Source organism: Rhinolophus ferrumequinum, chromosome 3, assembly GCF_004115265.2.
Source record: "Rhinolophus ferrumequinum isolate MPI-CBG mRhiFer1 chromosome 3, mRhiFer1_v1.p, whole genome shotgun sequence".
Taxonomy (NCBI): Eukaryota; Metazoa; Chordata; class Mammalia; order Chiroptera; family Rhinolophidae; genus Rhinolophus; species Rhinolophus ferrumequinum.
The window spans coordinates 79,755,415-79,772,465 of NC_046286.1; the positions used below are offsets into that span (position 1 = coordinate 79,755,415).

General features: G+C 37.1%; 2 protein-coding genes across 4 annotated transcripts in view; both read right to left on the minus strand.

Annotated features, from left to right (window-relative positions):
- Positions 1 to 5,968: 5,968 nt before the first annotated feature.
- TAAR5 (trace amine associated receptor 5) lies at positions 5,969 to 7,098 on the minus strand. Its single transcript, XM_033100497.1, has one exon. It carries the CDS (start codon positions 7,059 to 7,061, stop codon positions 6,048 to 6,050), a length of 1,014 nt encoding a protein of 337 aa, XP_032956388.1. The 5' UTR covers positions 7,062 to 7,098; the 3' UTR covers positions 5,969 to 6,047.
- Positions 7,099 to 8,384: 1,286 nt separating this feature from the next.
- LOC117019053 (pantetheinase-like) overlaps positions 8,385 to 17,051 on the minus strand; it is an 84,198-nt gene continuing 75,531 nt past the window's right edge. Inside the window, exons 11-12 of one of the 3 annotated variants that reach the window (XM_033100415.1) lie at positions 13,696 to 14,318; positions 8,385 to 8,472 (exon numbers count right to left, since the gene is read on the minus strand). In XM_033100415.1, the coding sequence (XP_032956306.1) occupies positions 8,402 to 8,472; positions 13,696 to 14,318 (694 nt within the window). In that variant the 3' untranslated portion in view covers positions 8,385 to 8,401. Of the gene's footprint in view, positions 8,473 to 13,216; positions 14,319 to 17,051 lie in introns of those variants that run through there. The other 2 variants (XM_033100405.1, XM_033100425.1) reach the window with 2 other exon arrangements.

The window sequence follows — 17,051 nt, forward strand, 5'->3', positions numbered from 1 at the left end:
AAAGCCTAATTTAGAGGCCACATCCTATTTTAAGTCTTCGTGATTGCAACAATTTATGGAGCACTGCCTGAGCCAGGTACTACGACAATTTATTTAACGTGATTATTTCACCTCATCTCCATAATGCCGTGGGGCAGGTATTGCCTCTGATGAGAGAACTGAGGGTATGGGAGGTAAATAATGTGCCCAAGATGACAGGAAAAGGATGCGGTTGAAGATGAATTTGGTCAGGCCCATCTGACTCCTTAGCCCTTACTGCTGAATACTGATCGCTCCAGAAATAAGACTGCTTATTTCTTCTCCCTCCTGAATAGTGTAGCTCTTTGTTGTAACTTTATTAGGAACTGATTCTTATTCTGCCTTGTTTGTTCTTTTGTAGTGATTTCCATGCCTTTGGACTAAAAGGCTTTTTACTACAACAATGACATTTCAGGAAATTTGGATTCAACAGAGTTTAGCATCACACCGTCTCCCATAGTAGGTCTCAATAAATGGTCGAGAAACTGAATAAAGTATCACATTTGAAATATTTGAGGTAATACTACACTACACTTCTCTGAACCTTGGCCTTGAGAGATGTAGGTCAGGGCTACATACTTTGGACCTGCAGCAACATATGTAAGGCCCTCAGAACAATCCTGGGATTCTGTTCAGGACCCGCACAGAGTCCTGAAGTCGGAAGAATTGAAGGGATATAGAAAAATATTTGTTTTTAAGAAAGCTTGCCCTGTGATTCCAATTATTCCAGGATGACTGATGTTATACCTCATAATATACTTCGCTGACGTCAAAATGTGGAAATAGGGAAGGGGTACTTTCAAGACTGGCAGGTACTTTTATGTTGAGTTAAAAATGGGACAAAATGAAGGCAGCATGAGACAGACACCGGAATTTTGTGCATATTAGTCAATTTTCCAGCATAACACGTACACTTTCAATCGTTTACAACAACAAACATTTGCTTTTTTACCTGAGGGTTGCAGGATGACAGCAGCTCTGCTCCCATAGACAGGTGTGCTCATCTTCTCATTCTGGGATCCAGGCTGAAGGAGCAGCTCCTTTAGAGACAATCTGTTCTCAGGGTAGAAATTCAATAGCTGGGCTCAACCGTATAATTACATGTAAAGCTTCTGTTTGAATGTGTATTGCCTTGATCAACTACATAACATGGACAAGCCCAATATCAGTGTTTCAGGAACATTAGTTCCTTCCAAGGGAGTAGGGAGCAGGGGAGGCTACAGTGTGAAAGGAGAATAAAATAGAGGTGAGAAGTGTAGAAGACAAAATCGCGCTGGCAGGGTGGTAGGGCCAGGACCGAGGATGGTGAATCCTTTCTCTTTAATTATCAAAGCCTTCCCCTACAGTTCCAACTTTGCAGTCATTAGAGTTCCAGACAAAACTTATGTAAACTGTAAAACTCTGCGTATACGAAGGGAGCCTGATTCTCTCACACACTTCGTGGGTCACTGTTAGTGTGACCTCTTGATTCTAGGTGCCCTCTGCAGAAATAAGTTTATGGGACAGTATTCAGAAGCCGTAAAAAGGGGTTTTGCTATGGAAATTGCCTGCTCAAAACCTTTGGTCATATAGATGATGTATAGGTCACACATTTCTACTTCTATACATATACATGTATACATTCATGTGCAGTATATATTCACACGTGCTGTACCTGGGTGAGCGGTAACCTGATTTGAGTCAGTTGTAAGAAAATAATGTGATTAAGTTGGGAGATGTTTAGAGGAAAAATAGTGATCAGGTTCACACAAAACAAAAGGGCCCATCTTGGAATTTGAAATCATGTTAGTTTGTAGAACAGCATGTTTTTAAAAATACCCAAAATAATAAATAAATAAATAAATAAATAAATAAATAAATAAATAAATCTAAGCAAGCACAAAAACACCAAGAAATAATTCTGCTTGTTGAGCTAGTTTCCAGTGGAATGCTCTAGATGAAGATGAGTTCATGAGTCTGCAGACTGTTGACTATTAATGGTGAGCTCTGAACGCCACTAGCTTCTATTCACATTTGATCACAAAGCTGTCCCACTCAGAAAAGTGACCTGGTGTTCACGTTTAAAGGAGATTCTTTACCCAGGGTATCCATGAACTTATGTGGAAATATATTGTCCTTATATTCATTAATCTGTACTTGAAATTTAGCATCTTCTTCCATTTTGAATGTAGGCAAACAATAAAAACCCAACAGGAATATTAGCACTACCTCTGATTTTTGTCACCAATAGAAATCAATATTTTTCTATCACAGTATAGATCTTACAGATATCATGAGATTTCACTAATTGTCATCACTATTATGAAATTACAATAGTTACTGCACCTGCCTCAGGGGTGCTTATTTAATGCTTTCATAAAGAAGCACAGACATGATTGTATTACAAAATTGGCTACTTAAAAGATATTTTGATAATTGTATTTCAATATAATTGTATTCCTTTATAATTCTGTTTTCTTTTTAATTTATCCACTTAAAAGTCTTATCCTGAAACAGGGTCCATGGTCATTACCCAAGTGCCAAAGGAGTTCATGGCAGAAAACATTAAGAACTCTTGCCTTAAATGTAGTTAATTCTCATGCAGCAAAAGAGAGTGAGGAAAGATAATTATCCAGAATAGTTAAGTATCACCATGGACATTCTACTCACATCTTAGGGGAATATCATTGAACATAGGTTTTCATTTGTCCAAGGGTCTAAACAGATTTTTGGATGCAACAGCTTTGCTTCTTACATCCTATTCTCATGTCACGGACGATGAAGGAGCTGGGCATCAAATCCCAGGGTGAGGAACCTGACTTGTGAACCCATCAGCTCCTGCTTCCCTTTGTGGTATACACCAAAATTGTGATTCTTGTTCTTACTCCACTCTGGTTCATTGGTGATATGAACATTGTGCCATGATACTCATGTTCTAGTGCTTTCTATGATTCACTAGAAGCTGAAGTCTCCTACCTGCTTTTGAATTTCAGTCCTACTCCCCTGTTAATTGTCATTCCAGTCTCCTCTAATATCTCAGAGATATAGTAGATAGGTCAGGGCTTTCAAGTAAGAAGAGAATAAGTGACTGAACTTCTGTGTGCCTCATCTGTAATACAAGGTTGGTCATGTCCACCCTGCAGGTTTTGTGGGCCATAAGTGAGATGCTTAGGTTCTCAGCAAATATTAGTTTCTTCCCTTTCCATCCTTCCCTTGCCTCTGTCCTGGAACCTCTCTTGGCTAATGCAACCTTCTCCCTCTAACAGAAAACAGTAAGATGTGAAGGAAGTGGAACCATTTCCTGCTCCTGTGAAAGTGACTAATATGAAGAACTGTCCACCTTTCAAAGTATCTGAGTGTTCTTACTTCCAGGACAGACAGGCCATGCCCAGTGGATTAGAAATAGGTGTGGATATCGTTCTAGGAAGGTAAGTAGGAAATGTGTTTTTTAAAGTAATGACTGACTTATGTTTTGCAAATTATATTTATTGCTATATTTAAGAAAAAGTGTTCCTAGTTCATTAAGTTTTCAAAAACATATATACTAGGACAAATTTTGATTTATAATTAATTTGTTATTTTATTATCTGATGATGCTTAAAAGCTAAACAGGAAAGAAAGAATAATTACTTCTAGAGAAAAACTAAGGATTAAGGAAAATGTTAAAAAATATGTTTGCGTTTTTTAAATTTAGAAATAAGAAATGAAGTCAAGAGAAGTTATTTCTCTAGCAAAAAAAAAGGAATAAGTAAATCTATTTCAGCCAACTTCATCGGCTGAAAAAAGACAAATATGACTTTACTTCTTTATTTACTGAGATTGATATATCTATGTCTGTATCTTTATTTATAACTACACCTATCTATACATCTGTCCTCCAGAGACCACGAATTAATTTATAAATATGTTTTCCAAGCAAACAATTATTAATCTGAAGAAAAAACAAAACTAAGTAAGAAATGTGAAAGTAGAGTGACTAGAGACACGAAAAAAAGATTTAAGAGATTAAAAAAAAAAAACAGAAGGAAATGTACATAAAAGATGTAAGTACTTTACTAGTAATAGCTCCTGAGAAACATTTAGTTCAATTCTGAGTAAGCATGTGGCACAGGTACTTGTTTTTTCCAAAGAAAATCATATACTGGGTGTCCCTGGAAAGATAGTAGTTCTAAATTGTGTAATTAAAAAAAAGGAGGGGAAGAAATATTAAGATGGTGAGATGTGCTTCATTATCACTAAGCAACAAACCAGTATTATAAGAAATGTTCAGGCGACTTCTTTAAGAAGAAGAAGAAAATATAAAAAATATGAATAATAAAATGGCAATAACTACATATCTATCAACAATTACTTTCAATGTAAATGGATTAAATGCTCCAAACAAAAGACATAGGATGGCTGAATGGATAAGAAAATAAAACCCTTACATGTGCTACCTACAAGAGACTCACTTCAGATCAAAAGACACACAGACTGAAAGTAAAGGAATGGAAAAAGATATTTCATGAAAATGGGTATGAAAAGAAAATCTGTAGTAGCAATACTTCTACCAGACAAAATAGGCTTTAAAATAAAGGCTACAACAGGAGACGATGAAGGACCCAATAATTCCACCTGTGAGTATTTATCCGAATAAATCCAAAACACTACTTCAAAGAGATGTGTGCATCCATATGTTTATTGCAGCATTATTTACAATAGCCAAGGTATGAAGGCAACCTGGGTGTCCATCAATGGATGAATGGATAAAGAAGCAATGGTTCATACATACAATGGAATATTACTCAACCACAAAAAAGAATGAAACCTTGCCTACAACAACATGGACAGACCTAGAGGGTACTGTGCTGAGTAGAGTAAGTCAGACAGAGAAAGACTAATGCCATATGAGTTCACTTATGTGTGTAATCTAAAGAACAAAATAAACAAACCAAAACAGAAAACATTTTGATGGTTGCCAGATGGGAGGAGGGTTAGGGGGGTGGGTGAAAAGGGGGAAAGGATTAATAAGTATAAATTTGTAGTTACAAAATAATTAGGGAGATGTAAAGTATAGCATAAGGAATATAGTCAATAATATTGTAATAACTATGTATGGTGTCAGGTGGGTACTAGATTTATCGGGGTGATCACTTCATAAGTTATATAAATGTCTTAGCACTATGTTGTACACCTGAAACTAATAAAATATTGTACTCCAACTGTAATTTAAACATAAAAATAATTAAGAAAGGGAAGAAATATTAAAATAGTGAGATGTGTCTTATTATCTCTTTTATTTTTATTATTTTTGTGTGGAATATATTCCACATATTTTCAAGTTTCTATCATTAAAGAAAAAGAAAAAAACATTCCTTCAAAAATATAACACATTGACTCAGTGATCATTGAAATAGACAAACCTGGCACACAAACCTGTTTGACTGCTGGCTTTCAAGGAGACAGGGATTCTAAAGGGAACATTTTTTAAAATGTTCCAAACACTTGACTATGATTATGAAAAATGATGTGAAATTAGGATTCAAATAATGTTTCCCCACGTTAGATTATGTGATATTTGAGCTTAAGGACACCTTAGGAAGTGAACAGCACAAGTCCCTAATTTTCTAAATGAGGAAACTTGGTGATAGGGGAGGGATTCAGAGATTGCTGAAGTCGTTTCACCCAGCTCTGCCAGGTGGCAGAACCAAGACAAGAATTCAGAAATTCTGACCTCAGTGCTCTTTTTCCTTCACCTCTGTCTCTTAGTTGTCTCAAGGAAGTAATGAATGAGAAGCTGAATGTTTTCAGAGTCTTAACTTATCCAATGAATATTTACATTACTTCACTCTCTCCTTTTCCTACATTCTACTATAGAAACGTTGAATGAGAAAAGTGCTATAATCTCTTTCCAAATTAATAAGTTGACTTTTCCCCCCTCCTCTTAAGCCCAGCTGCCCTGGAAGCATGCCCACAAACTCAGGATACCACACCGCCCATTGCCACAACACCACTCATCCTTCCTACGAGGCCCTCCTGCTTGCCTAAGTTCGGTTAAAACAAGAAAAAAGTCATTCTTGGTACAAATCAATAGTGGATGTCCGAGGTGAGAAGATCTCCTGATTCAGGATGAGTTTCAGTGCCTTCCTGAACCACCGGTAGGAAAAGACATAGATGATTGGGTTGCAGGCCGAGTTGAAGTAAGCAAACCAGATAAAGATGTCAAAGACCAGGGGTGGCGTGATGAAGTTAAGGAGGCTGTCCACCAGTGTGTCTATGGTAAAGGGAAGCCAGCACAAGAGATAAATGCCCACAGCAATGCCCAGGGTCTTGGCGGCTTTTCTTTCACGCTTGGCAGCCTTAGCCAGGCTTTTGCTGAAGGTACTGATCTGCTGGACCTGCCTGGAAGCAACCACGAAGATCTTTACGTACAAACTGATCATGATCAAGCAGGGGAAAAAGAACATGGGGAAGTTTAACCAGCCCCAAAACTTATTGAACAGCAGCTGGCAACTGCCCACACAAGGCATCTCTTCCAGCCACTGGCTGAGCCCTCTCTCTACTACATCTGTGTAGACAAAGAAGGCAGTGTAAGCTGCTGGCATCCCCCACCCTGCCAGGATGTACCTAAGAGCCACCCTACCTGTGAACTTGGAGGGATAGAGCAGAGGCTCACAGATGGCACAGTGGCGGTCAATGGAAATGAAACAGAGATGGAAGATGGAGGTGAGGCAGAAGAGGGTGTCCAAGTAGGTATGCAGACGGCAGAGGGAGTCTCCAAAGAACCAGCAGCTTTCCACTGAGCGAACCGTGCTGAGTGGCAACACCAGCAGACCCAGAAGCATGTCAGCCAGCGCCAGAGAAAGCAGCAAGAAGTTGGTGGGAGTGTGAAGAGCTTTGAAGTAGGACACAGTGAACACCACAAACAAATTTCCCAGGACTGTAATAATTGTGCCTGCTGCACAGATGAGGTAGATGGTCACCTGGACGCCCAGAGGACGGACTGTCCTGGGGCAAGACCCATTCACCTGGTAGCAAAACGCCAGGGGGTGTTCTTCAGCACCTTCATTGAGGACAGTGCTCATTTATGGTTTCTACTCTCCCTCTCGCTCTCTGGGAACTGGCCACCTGTCCCACAAAAAAAAAAAAAAAAAAAAAAAAAAAAAATTATCTGCTAAACAATTAGAAAGTGAGATCTGGAGAACTAAAGGTCAATTTGGAACCTAGTACAATTTCCCTAGGTACTGAATCAAATGCACCCTGAAAATCAAACGCAACATGGGATACAAGGTCTCACAAGAGTTACTTCTGCTAATCCTGGTTTGTCTGACTGGGCTTTTTTTTTTTAATTAAAAAATATTGTTTTTATTCTATGACACCTCTATGCTTCCTAATGAAAGCTAAACTTTCTTGATATCCTGACATCTTCCCTCCTTCTCTTTCTTTTAAAATAGTTTTTCTTTACATTCTCTACATACACTGCCTCCCCATCACCATTTTTGGAAAGCGTTTTCTACATATTTTTTATTATTATTATTAGTTTCAGGTGTACAAAACAATGTAATAGTCAGACGTGTATACCCCTCACAAAGTGATAACCCCTTCCCCCAATCTACTACCTCTCTGATGTTGCACACAGCTGCTACATTTCCACTGTCTCTATTCCTTATGCTGTACTCTACTTTTGTGACTATATATGTGTGTATATATATATACATATATATATATATATATATATATATATATATATATATATGAAATTATAGTTGACATTCTGAAGTGGTCTCCTTATAAGACAGGTGTCTGTCTGTCTACAAAATCTTTACAACATTATTGATTATATTCCCCAAACTGTCTTTCGTAGCCCATAAGATTGGCTGGGCACTTTTGAAACTAGTGTAGACATTATCCTTAAGGAAAAAGAAGACCAACATGAGCCAAATGTTTTCCCAAAGAAAAACTTAGCTATTTCACAGTAAATTCTATACAATTATTAAAAGGGTGTCTCTTCCATTTTGCTAGGTTACTTGTTGTTAAATATAAAGTGATATTTAAAGTTATGAGTTTGAACTAAGTGAAGAATTAATTCTTGTTCATAAATCACTTGGGTAAAGAATAACTTCTGGCTCCTCTCCTCAAGAATTAAATAAATTGACAATAAAATCAACAGATTAAGCTTTTTAATTACATGTCAACTCTTCCCAACAAAATAATTCAATATATAAGTAATTGAAAGAATAAAATTGCCTGGTCTCAGTTTTGCATGCAGCTCAATTTCAAAAGATAACACAGTGTCCATACATCTTGGGAGAACTGATATGTAAAAGTATTTAATCTCTCTTAACACTAGTCTGTAAAATTTTAAGCAAGTTCTAATAAATTGAATTCAGAGTTTCCAAGCTACTTACAGAAGTAAGAATCAGAATCACTTGTGGAAAGAAGTCCTTTTTGTAGCAAGTAGACATAGGTATGTAGAATTGTCTTCCATCTGCAAAACTGACAGATGTGCAATCAGTTAATGATTTTATACTCCAAATAGAAACTACTCCTCCATGGGGTATGTTATGCAAATCAGCACTGAGTGAGAACCAAGGGACCTAGTTTGCACTATTCACAGGTCTCAGTAGTTTAACATGCCTTCTCAACACAGAATCATCATTTATCCTGCTAATTAATTAGAGATGGAAGTTAAAGACACTGTATTGACATAGTCTTTTGTTTAACATTTGAGTGAGTTCCACATACCCCTTCTGCTTTAGGATTATTTGTGTACATTTCTCTCAACAAGAGAAATAATTGAGACTAATTGATCATAAGTCCTTTGGTTTGTGACCCCCACACTGAATTCATCACGATGTCTTTTTTAAGCTCTATGTCTTGTGCTTGTTAAAGAAATCACAGTAGATAAAACAGTTCACCTGGACAGAGAAGAGTTAGATTCTTGTTCTACCATTTCCCAGACCATTACATATCCTCTTCTTCCCTCTGTCTCTCCATTGGTAAGATAACCTACAACTAGACTCATACATCTTTACCTCACAGGGCTATTATCAAGGAAAATGACACATTGAATCATATTCTGATCTCCCTGTTTCTTGGTATCTAATCTCCAGAAGATGGAATGCCTCTTGGTGAAATCATTTCACAATATAAGTCAAACTGATGTTGCAAAAATGACAGAATTCTAAAGGCAATGATGGATTACATCTGCCAGCAGGGCCTGTAGGAGAAGGCAGGACAGGTCAACACAAATGAAAAAAATTGGCATGCACCTCCCCCTTCTCCACAAAACCCTGGGTAAACCCAGAGGTGACTGCTTAAAACTTGCCTTGTACCAAGTCCGTGTACATGGAAACAGATTTCTGACTCCAGAATTTAATCAGACAAGGAAGGATCATGCATTCATGACATCCCTTACTTTACAAAGCATAATCCACATGCAATCAGCCAGGAACTCCATGGCTGTAAATCTAATCTGACCAAGAATCTGTGAAAAATAGGGACAAGGGACAAATGTCTTACAACTGGAATAAAGCCTGAAAAAAGAAATTTTCAGAAGGTTTTTGGTTTGGGGATATATATCCAACCTGAAATGCAATAGGCATAGTTCTGCTTCAGTGGTTGGTAATGGGGCCTTTATTAAACCTGATGACACCTTCCTTTGGCATAAAATGCAGACAGCCTTCGCTAACTCTGAAACCAGGCTAAATTTCCTCCTGCATAGCCCCTTAACTTTCTGCAGTGTAACTAAGTGGCTGTGGTCTCTTCTGTTAGACCACAAGCCCCTTGAGACTAGGATTTGAGTTTTATTCATCTCTGAACTACAAGCACTCAGAACAGCCCTTGACACATAGTAGATGCTCAATAAATGTTTGACGAACCGAGTAATTTTTAATACAGAGAGCAAGATGTCCTCGTCAGTCATCATCCTCCTGAGATAATGGCTATTCTGTTTAACCTGGATGAATGCTGGAAAGAAGAGCATTAGGTTAAGAATAATGATGGGATAATTCACTTTTCCTTGGATTGACCTGGGAAGAACATGTGGAGCTCTTTTGAAAAACAACTGAGATGATATTCACCAATGCCCTTTGTAAATTACAAAAGCTCTTTGTTAAGGTGAGGAATGATTATGACTGCAGCAGACATCCCACCGGCTCCTTTATTTCTCCTCCATTTATCTCTCCTATTAGTGAGCATAAGAAAATGCTGGTCTACAAAAGGACCAGCCTACGGCCTCAGATATTAAGTCACACATCCTATGTTATTTTTGAGGATCAAATGAGAAAGTGAGTAAGTGCTGAATGACTGGCTTCCTTTCCTATTCAGTCCCTCAGAGTGAGTAGTACAAATATTTCTACTAGTCGAATTCCCAAAGAGGAAGGGAGACTCATCACTAAAAACAAATTGTAAAATACTCCTGTCATCATAAGGTGGTCTATTACCCCATCAGACCCTGGGAGGAGGTCAAATTTGTCCTGAAGCCTGAGGAACTTCTCCTGTTCTTTTGATTCTTCAAAATAAAGGAGTATCTCAGCTTCTGAATGTCGCCTTCAAGATTAGCAGCAGAAGAAATCTCCTGAAGGATTAAACTACTGCAACAGAAGGGAATAAACCAATAGGCTGCTAAGCATCTTAAAACCCAATTCTGACTTCAAATACTGTCCTGTGGTAACAGTAATTTACTGAAACATCTCAGGGCCTGAATATGCTATATTCAAATTATCAAATTGAGAAGCTATACATATTCAATAGAACACATAGATCAAGAGGGTATTGGGAATTCCTAACTGAATAGAGATACTATAAAAGGTGTTTTGGAGTCATGAGTAGTTTCCCAAAGCAAAGATAAATTCAAAACCACAAAAAAAGGTTCATAAAAGCATTTAGGATTTATATATATATGTTAGAAATCTTAGGATTATATGTCCTGCATAGAGGTGTGATGTTATTGGCCAGGTCAGAGAATGGAGTGGGTTTGGTTAACCAAATATTCTGTTACTACTATAAGAATTACAAAATAAAATACACTTAACATCAAAACCTATTGCAACGTTAACAAATTTTCTCTTTGCAACCTACCAGTATCTTAAGGTTACTGTTATGAAAAGCAACTTTACTTCCTACAAAAAGAGGCAAACATTAATGAATAAATTGCTCCAACCACATATAAACAGATTCTAAGTTTATGTGTATGAGTTCTTCTGGAAGAGTTCATCTATTGACGATCTCCATTAAAAACATTTCCCAATCTGTCAATGCATAGGATAGTGAACATTATTTCTACAGGACCAAACCTTTCTATAAAGAACTGGGGCTATTGACATATTAGGAAAAGGAAGGGAAAAAAAAAAGAAAAGGAAGGGGAGACTTAATTTGTATCCTCAGGAAGTTCACTATGTGAGCATGAAAGCTTCATTCTGAATCTTGCAAATGTTTTGGAGTTGGTGAGTCATATTTCATTATGTACCTCTGCTGGCACTGTCCCAAGGTTTCCTAGCACATTGTACACAGATGTCCAAAGCCCATTAGAACAATAATTAAATTCAGTTCAATTACTTCTTTACAAATAGGCTCTTTCCTCCATCTTTCTTCCCAAGAGAAGAAGCTCCAACTGTCCAACATCCTTTGTTGCATATTGTTTATTTCTGTACATTTGAGTAACTCCCATTTTCCTCCAAGATTTAGTTTTAGTTATCCAGTGAATATGTTCAGAGATTTTTCTGGGAAAGGAACCATGCCAAGCACTGTAGGATACCAAGATAAAAATTATAAGGGTATAGTCTCACACAAAGAAACGTATAGTCTAGATGAGGAAGTATCACACCAGGGTACACCCAACCCTAATACCGAGCAGGAGTCAGAACACACAGGTTTTCAGTGGTAGGGTGGGCATCAAAGGAAGATGCCGGATATGTTGAGCTTGAGATCTTCGTGGAGCATCCACAAAGATACTTCACTGACAGTAAAATGAAGAACTCAAATTTGGGGGAAATGATCAAGCTGAAGATAAAGATACTTGAGAGAAATATATGAAGAGATGGTAATTGAAGCTGTGAGATTAGATGAGAGTAGAACAGGGTTTCTCAATCATGGCACTCTCGAAGTTTCAGGCCAGATAATTGTTTATTGTGGGGGGCATTGTTCTGTTCATTGCAGAATGATTGGCAGCATCCCTTACTTCTACCCGTTACATGTTAGTATGATGCCCTCCCTGGTTGTAACAACCCAAAGTGTCTCCAGACATTGCCAAATGTCCCCAAAGGGCAAAACTGTCTCTGGCTGAGAACCACTGGATTCTCAGACAGACAGAGAGATGTGAAGGATGAAAAGAAGACTATAAAGAACAAAATTTGGTGAAATAAGTTAATAGAGTGAGAGAAGGAAGAGTGAGACAAAAGGACACAGAGAAGAGACAATAAATATTGGCTTAAAACTCTGGGGGAGGGAAAGAATTACAGTTTGTGAATGAAGCTCAATCTTGGTGAATAATTAGTATGTGCGTGCACACACACACACACACACAGATGGACATACCACTTGTATGTATACATGTAGACCACATGTATGTGTAGATAAAAAGTATAAATTGAAACAAATATATATTTCTAAAATCTTTCTTTATCCATTCTTCCCATTTAATAAGACAGTCAAATTTTATCAAAATATTGCAAACTGCACATCAACTCTTTTTGAAAGAGGTTTAAGCCAGAACCAATAAAATTGAGAGTAAATACAACTGTCTGCTTTCATCTCTCCTTCTATGCCATTCACATACTCTACAATTCAGGCTCCCAGTGTTCTCATGCTCTCTCACCACTCCCTCAAGATATAACAGTAATCTCAAGATAGATTTAGATAAACTCCACGTGGCTGTCAATGAATGTGAAGACGAACTGTGTTTCCTCTTCTGCTGTTTACAAGAAAAAAAAGTAGAAGATCCCTATTTGATTTAAGCCAAAGAAGTGAAATTTTAAATCTCCAGTTTTGGATATTCAGGAATCAGCAAGCCTTGGAATAATCCTTCTTATTGGAGATACCTTCCACAGAACCCTAGAAATTAACCACTTTGGTAGCTCTGGTATACCCAGAAGGCTAGATCTAGTGCTCCTACTTAATTGTCTTTTACACCAACTAGAAAATCTCCTTATCTGGCCTGTCCATACTCCCCTACCTTTGGGTGGAAAAAGCATCCAAGGATCCCTACCAGAAAATAATCTTAGAGAATGGAGAGCATAGTCTAAGTATGTGCAGGAAATAAGTTTAGGGTGGAAGAGTCAGGGCAGAAGATCATTCCTGTGACAATCACCCTCAATGCCTTGCGAAACCAAGGATAAAACATGCCATATATAATGGGATTAAAAGTGGAATTGAAGTAACCTAGCCAGAGGAAGATATTGTACAAACCTTCAGGAGTTGTAAAATTAATGAAAGGGTCTATGATCGTCAAGACAAAAAAAGGCAGCCAGCACAATACAAATACTCCCATGACTATGCTTAAAGTCTTGGTGGCCTTGCTTTCTTTTTTGGATGACACCTTCATTTTGTTCTCTGACCCAACCTGTTTCATCATGGGACCCGTGCTGATTTGCTTAGCGTGCTTCCTGGCTACAGTGAAAATGTGTATGTAAATCCCCACCATTACTGTCCCAGGGAGAAAGAAAGCTATACATGAGGCCAGCACCCCCCAAAGCTTGTTAAATATCAACACACACAAACCTGTGCAGTCAATGGCTGCAACAAAATCTTCTGCACCAATTATGTTTAATTCTGAGAATACCAGACCAAAGGCAAAAAAGATTGGAATAGACCAACTGATGAGCAAAAAGACCTCTATGACAGGGATGGTAATTTTTGTGACATAATGCAAAGGGTCACAAACAGCATAGTAACGGTCCACTGAAATGAAGCAGAGGTGGAAAATGGAGGTGGTACAGAGCATGATGTCACAGCAACTGTGGACTTTGCAAAAGAGGTCTCCAAAGTACCAGCAGGAGTCGATGGACCTGATCATGCTGAAGGGCATGACCACGCAGCTCAGTAGGAAGTCAGTGGTGGCCATGGAGAGGATCAGGAGGTTGGTTGGAGAGTGGAGCTGCTTGAAGTGGGTGATGGCAATGATCACAAGCAGATTGCCCACCATGGTCATCACTACAGCGCCAGTCATGACAGTGTACAGAGCAGAGACACTCGACACAGACCTCACATTTCTAGGACATGAATTGTTCACCAAAGCAAAGCAAAGTTGTACTTCTGTGGGATTCCAAAGATCAGGTACATTCATTGTCTTCGTCCTGTGGGTACTATGAGTCTTTTGCAAAAGTAGTGTGCTCTTCTCCTTTCTGTGGGAAATGAAAAAGAGGAAAAACATTAACAATTGTTGGCAGGGCAACTTTTCAGAGAATTCCAGCTAGCTGCATTTTTCAATTCCAAGTCGAAATCCCTACTGACAAGGAGCATCTCTCCCTAAACTCTAATAAGCATATGAATCACCCAGAAATCTTTTTAAAACACAGATTCTGAAGGGGAGGGTGGTGTGTTGTGGTTCTGAGGGTTTGCATTTCTCACCAGCTCTTCGGACATGCCAATGCTGTTAGTCTAAGGACCATCCTTCCACTAAGAAGGGATTAAAAACGAGTGAATGTTGTCACCCAACATCTAAGTAAGCCAGTTAAAACCACCTAAACAATCCAGGTAAATGCATGACCTGATTGCACTAATATGTAACTCTTACTCAGGATTCCAAATCCACAAGGCAGTCAAGGATTTTCCCTGTTGCACTTATATTAATCAATTTGATGGATAAAAGCCCCTCAAGAATTACTAGGATCTGTGGACTATTACTTAATGTTTAGCTTCAACAAGAATTACAATCTAAAGACTTTTTCTTTCTTTCTTTCTTTCTTTCTCTCTCTCTCTCTCTCTCTCTCTCTCTCTCTCTCTCTCTCTCTCTCTCTCTCTCTTTCTTCCTGTCTGTCTGTCTGCCTGTCTAAAATTCTCTTGTGGGCATTTGCAAATGCTTTGGATCCTGCCACTTAATACATACTATTCAATTAAGGAAAAAATTTTCTTTTCAGTGTAAACAATACAGTTTTCAGAATGTAGAGCAAAAATGCAAAAATATTTCAAAGGATAGATTCTATAAATCTTGTGGGTTATTTCTTTTCATTTAGCAGCTACATTCATGAATTTAAATTCAGGTTGAGGTCCTCTTGTCCACAGATTTCAAGTCTGACACTGGGAACAAATTTGACATAAAGATGTGCTCACTGTTTAAGTTGTTGCTTTATATAATTTATGCAATTGCTCTTAAAATGTGAAATTAATGAGTCTGACTCACCCAGAGTATGACATGGGTTTGATTTGTTTTTCCAGTGCTGGGGACTGGGTGTCACTCTGATGGCCAATGACAAGCATTTGTGAGATCTAAGGTCAGGTTGGAGAAGCGGACTTTGTCCTGAGAATAAATTAAAACTCACCGGTCTATTGGGAAAATGAATCTACAAGCACGTCCTACCATGTTTACTTGGAAAAGATGTTAATGAGAATATAAGTACCTTTGAAAATAATACAATATTTGCTACTCTAGCTCAACAATTTTTTTTCCAGTGTGTATTATTTGAAATCTTAACATTATAGCACATTTTATTTGCTCTGGATATAGGAATTTAATTTCTCAGATTAACATTTTTTAGATATATTTTCATTATACTAATCAAATATTATGTAATTGAGTTGAACTTGAGAAATCAAAACATAGAAAAGTAAAATGTAAGAAGGACAAAGACTTACTTAAATTTTTTTTTATGAATGTAGACTATCAATTTTGGAATACACAGCACAAATTATTTAATTACTTGTCACTTGGTTTCTAAGCTCTAAGGTATACTGAATATAACATAATCTTAAACACCTAATACTTCCTTTAATAAATTAACTTTATTCTGCCTTTTATCTTCTTTGCTTTTGGGAATTAATTATTTTTCTTTAATTCTTTTTGAAAAAAATTGTTTGAAAACTATCTTTAAAGATAGCTTACAACTGCCACAAAATTACTTAGGCATTTGTCACTGTATATGCATAAACATAACATTCCTCATACAAAACAGTGCACTCTTCAATACTTCATGGTATAATTTTTGGAGTTTTAAATTTAGTTTTTGAAAACCTAATTCCTGAAAGCATTAATATAATTTAACCTCCTAGGTTTGTAAGGGAATTTCATTTATTTTATTTTGGGGAAAATGATATGAAAGAGCTACTAGAAATTAATAATATTAGCTCATGTTTCTGATGCATGTTTTTATATATATTAGGGAAATATTTAAACCTCTAAATGTTATATTAAAACAAAAAGATAGAGTAAGACACACATTTATTTAAAAAGTTATTACATGGGTGAATTACTAAGGTGATGTTGAAGGCAGTGATACTTTTAAGTCCCTATCTTAAGCATTTGGCCGAAAATTATAAAAACAAATTAAAAAATGCACCTATGACTGCTGGTTTACTGCTCTACTAAAAAAGGAGATTGTCATGAAATTAAATGCAGTTGGGTTTTTTTCTGGTTATTTAAAAACTGAACAGAATAGAGATTCTTTTTCTTTGAAGTTTCACTTCTACAAAAGATATACTAATTTTTTAATAAAATAAAATTAAGTTAGTTAAACCCTCTATGACATCTCACTTTCATCATGGGACATTGTTGTTACATCTTTTTTTCTTTTTACTAATAACATTGTAACAAAGAACCAAATTAACCACAACATTGTAGACAATCACCCAATGAAAACACAGATAATTGTTAATCACTTTTGCCAGGAGGTAAATAGAAACATTTACTAACAATTCTGGAGAGGAGCAAGAGTTGCATTGTTTTTTAGTTCAAATTTAGTTCTTTAAGGGGCAAGATTACAGAATACAGAAACAGACACAAGGACTCTGAAATAATGTTGAATATGTAAAAATTCCTCAGAATTTCTAGGAAAAAAATGAAAAAGGAATTAGGTAATAACTTTTTCTCAAATATTAAATATTTAAACTTCTATTAATGTGTATGTATTTCCCTCAAACAA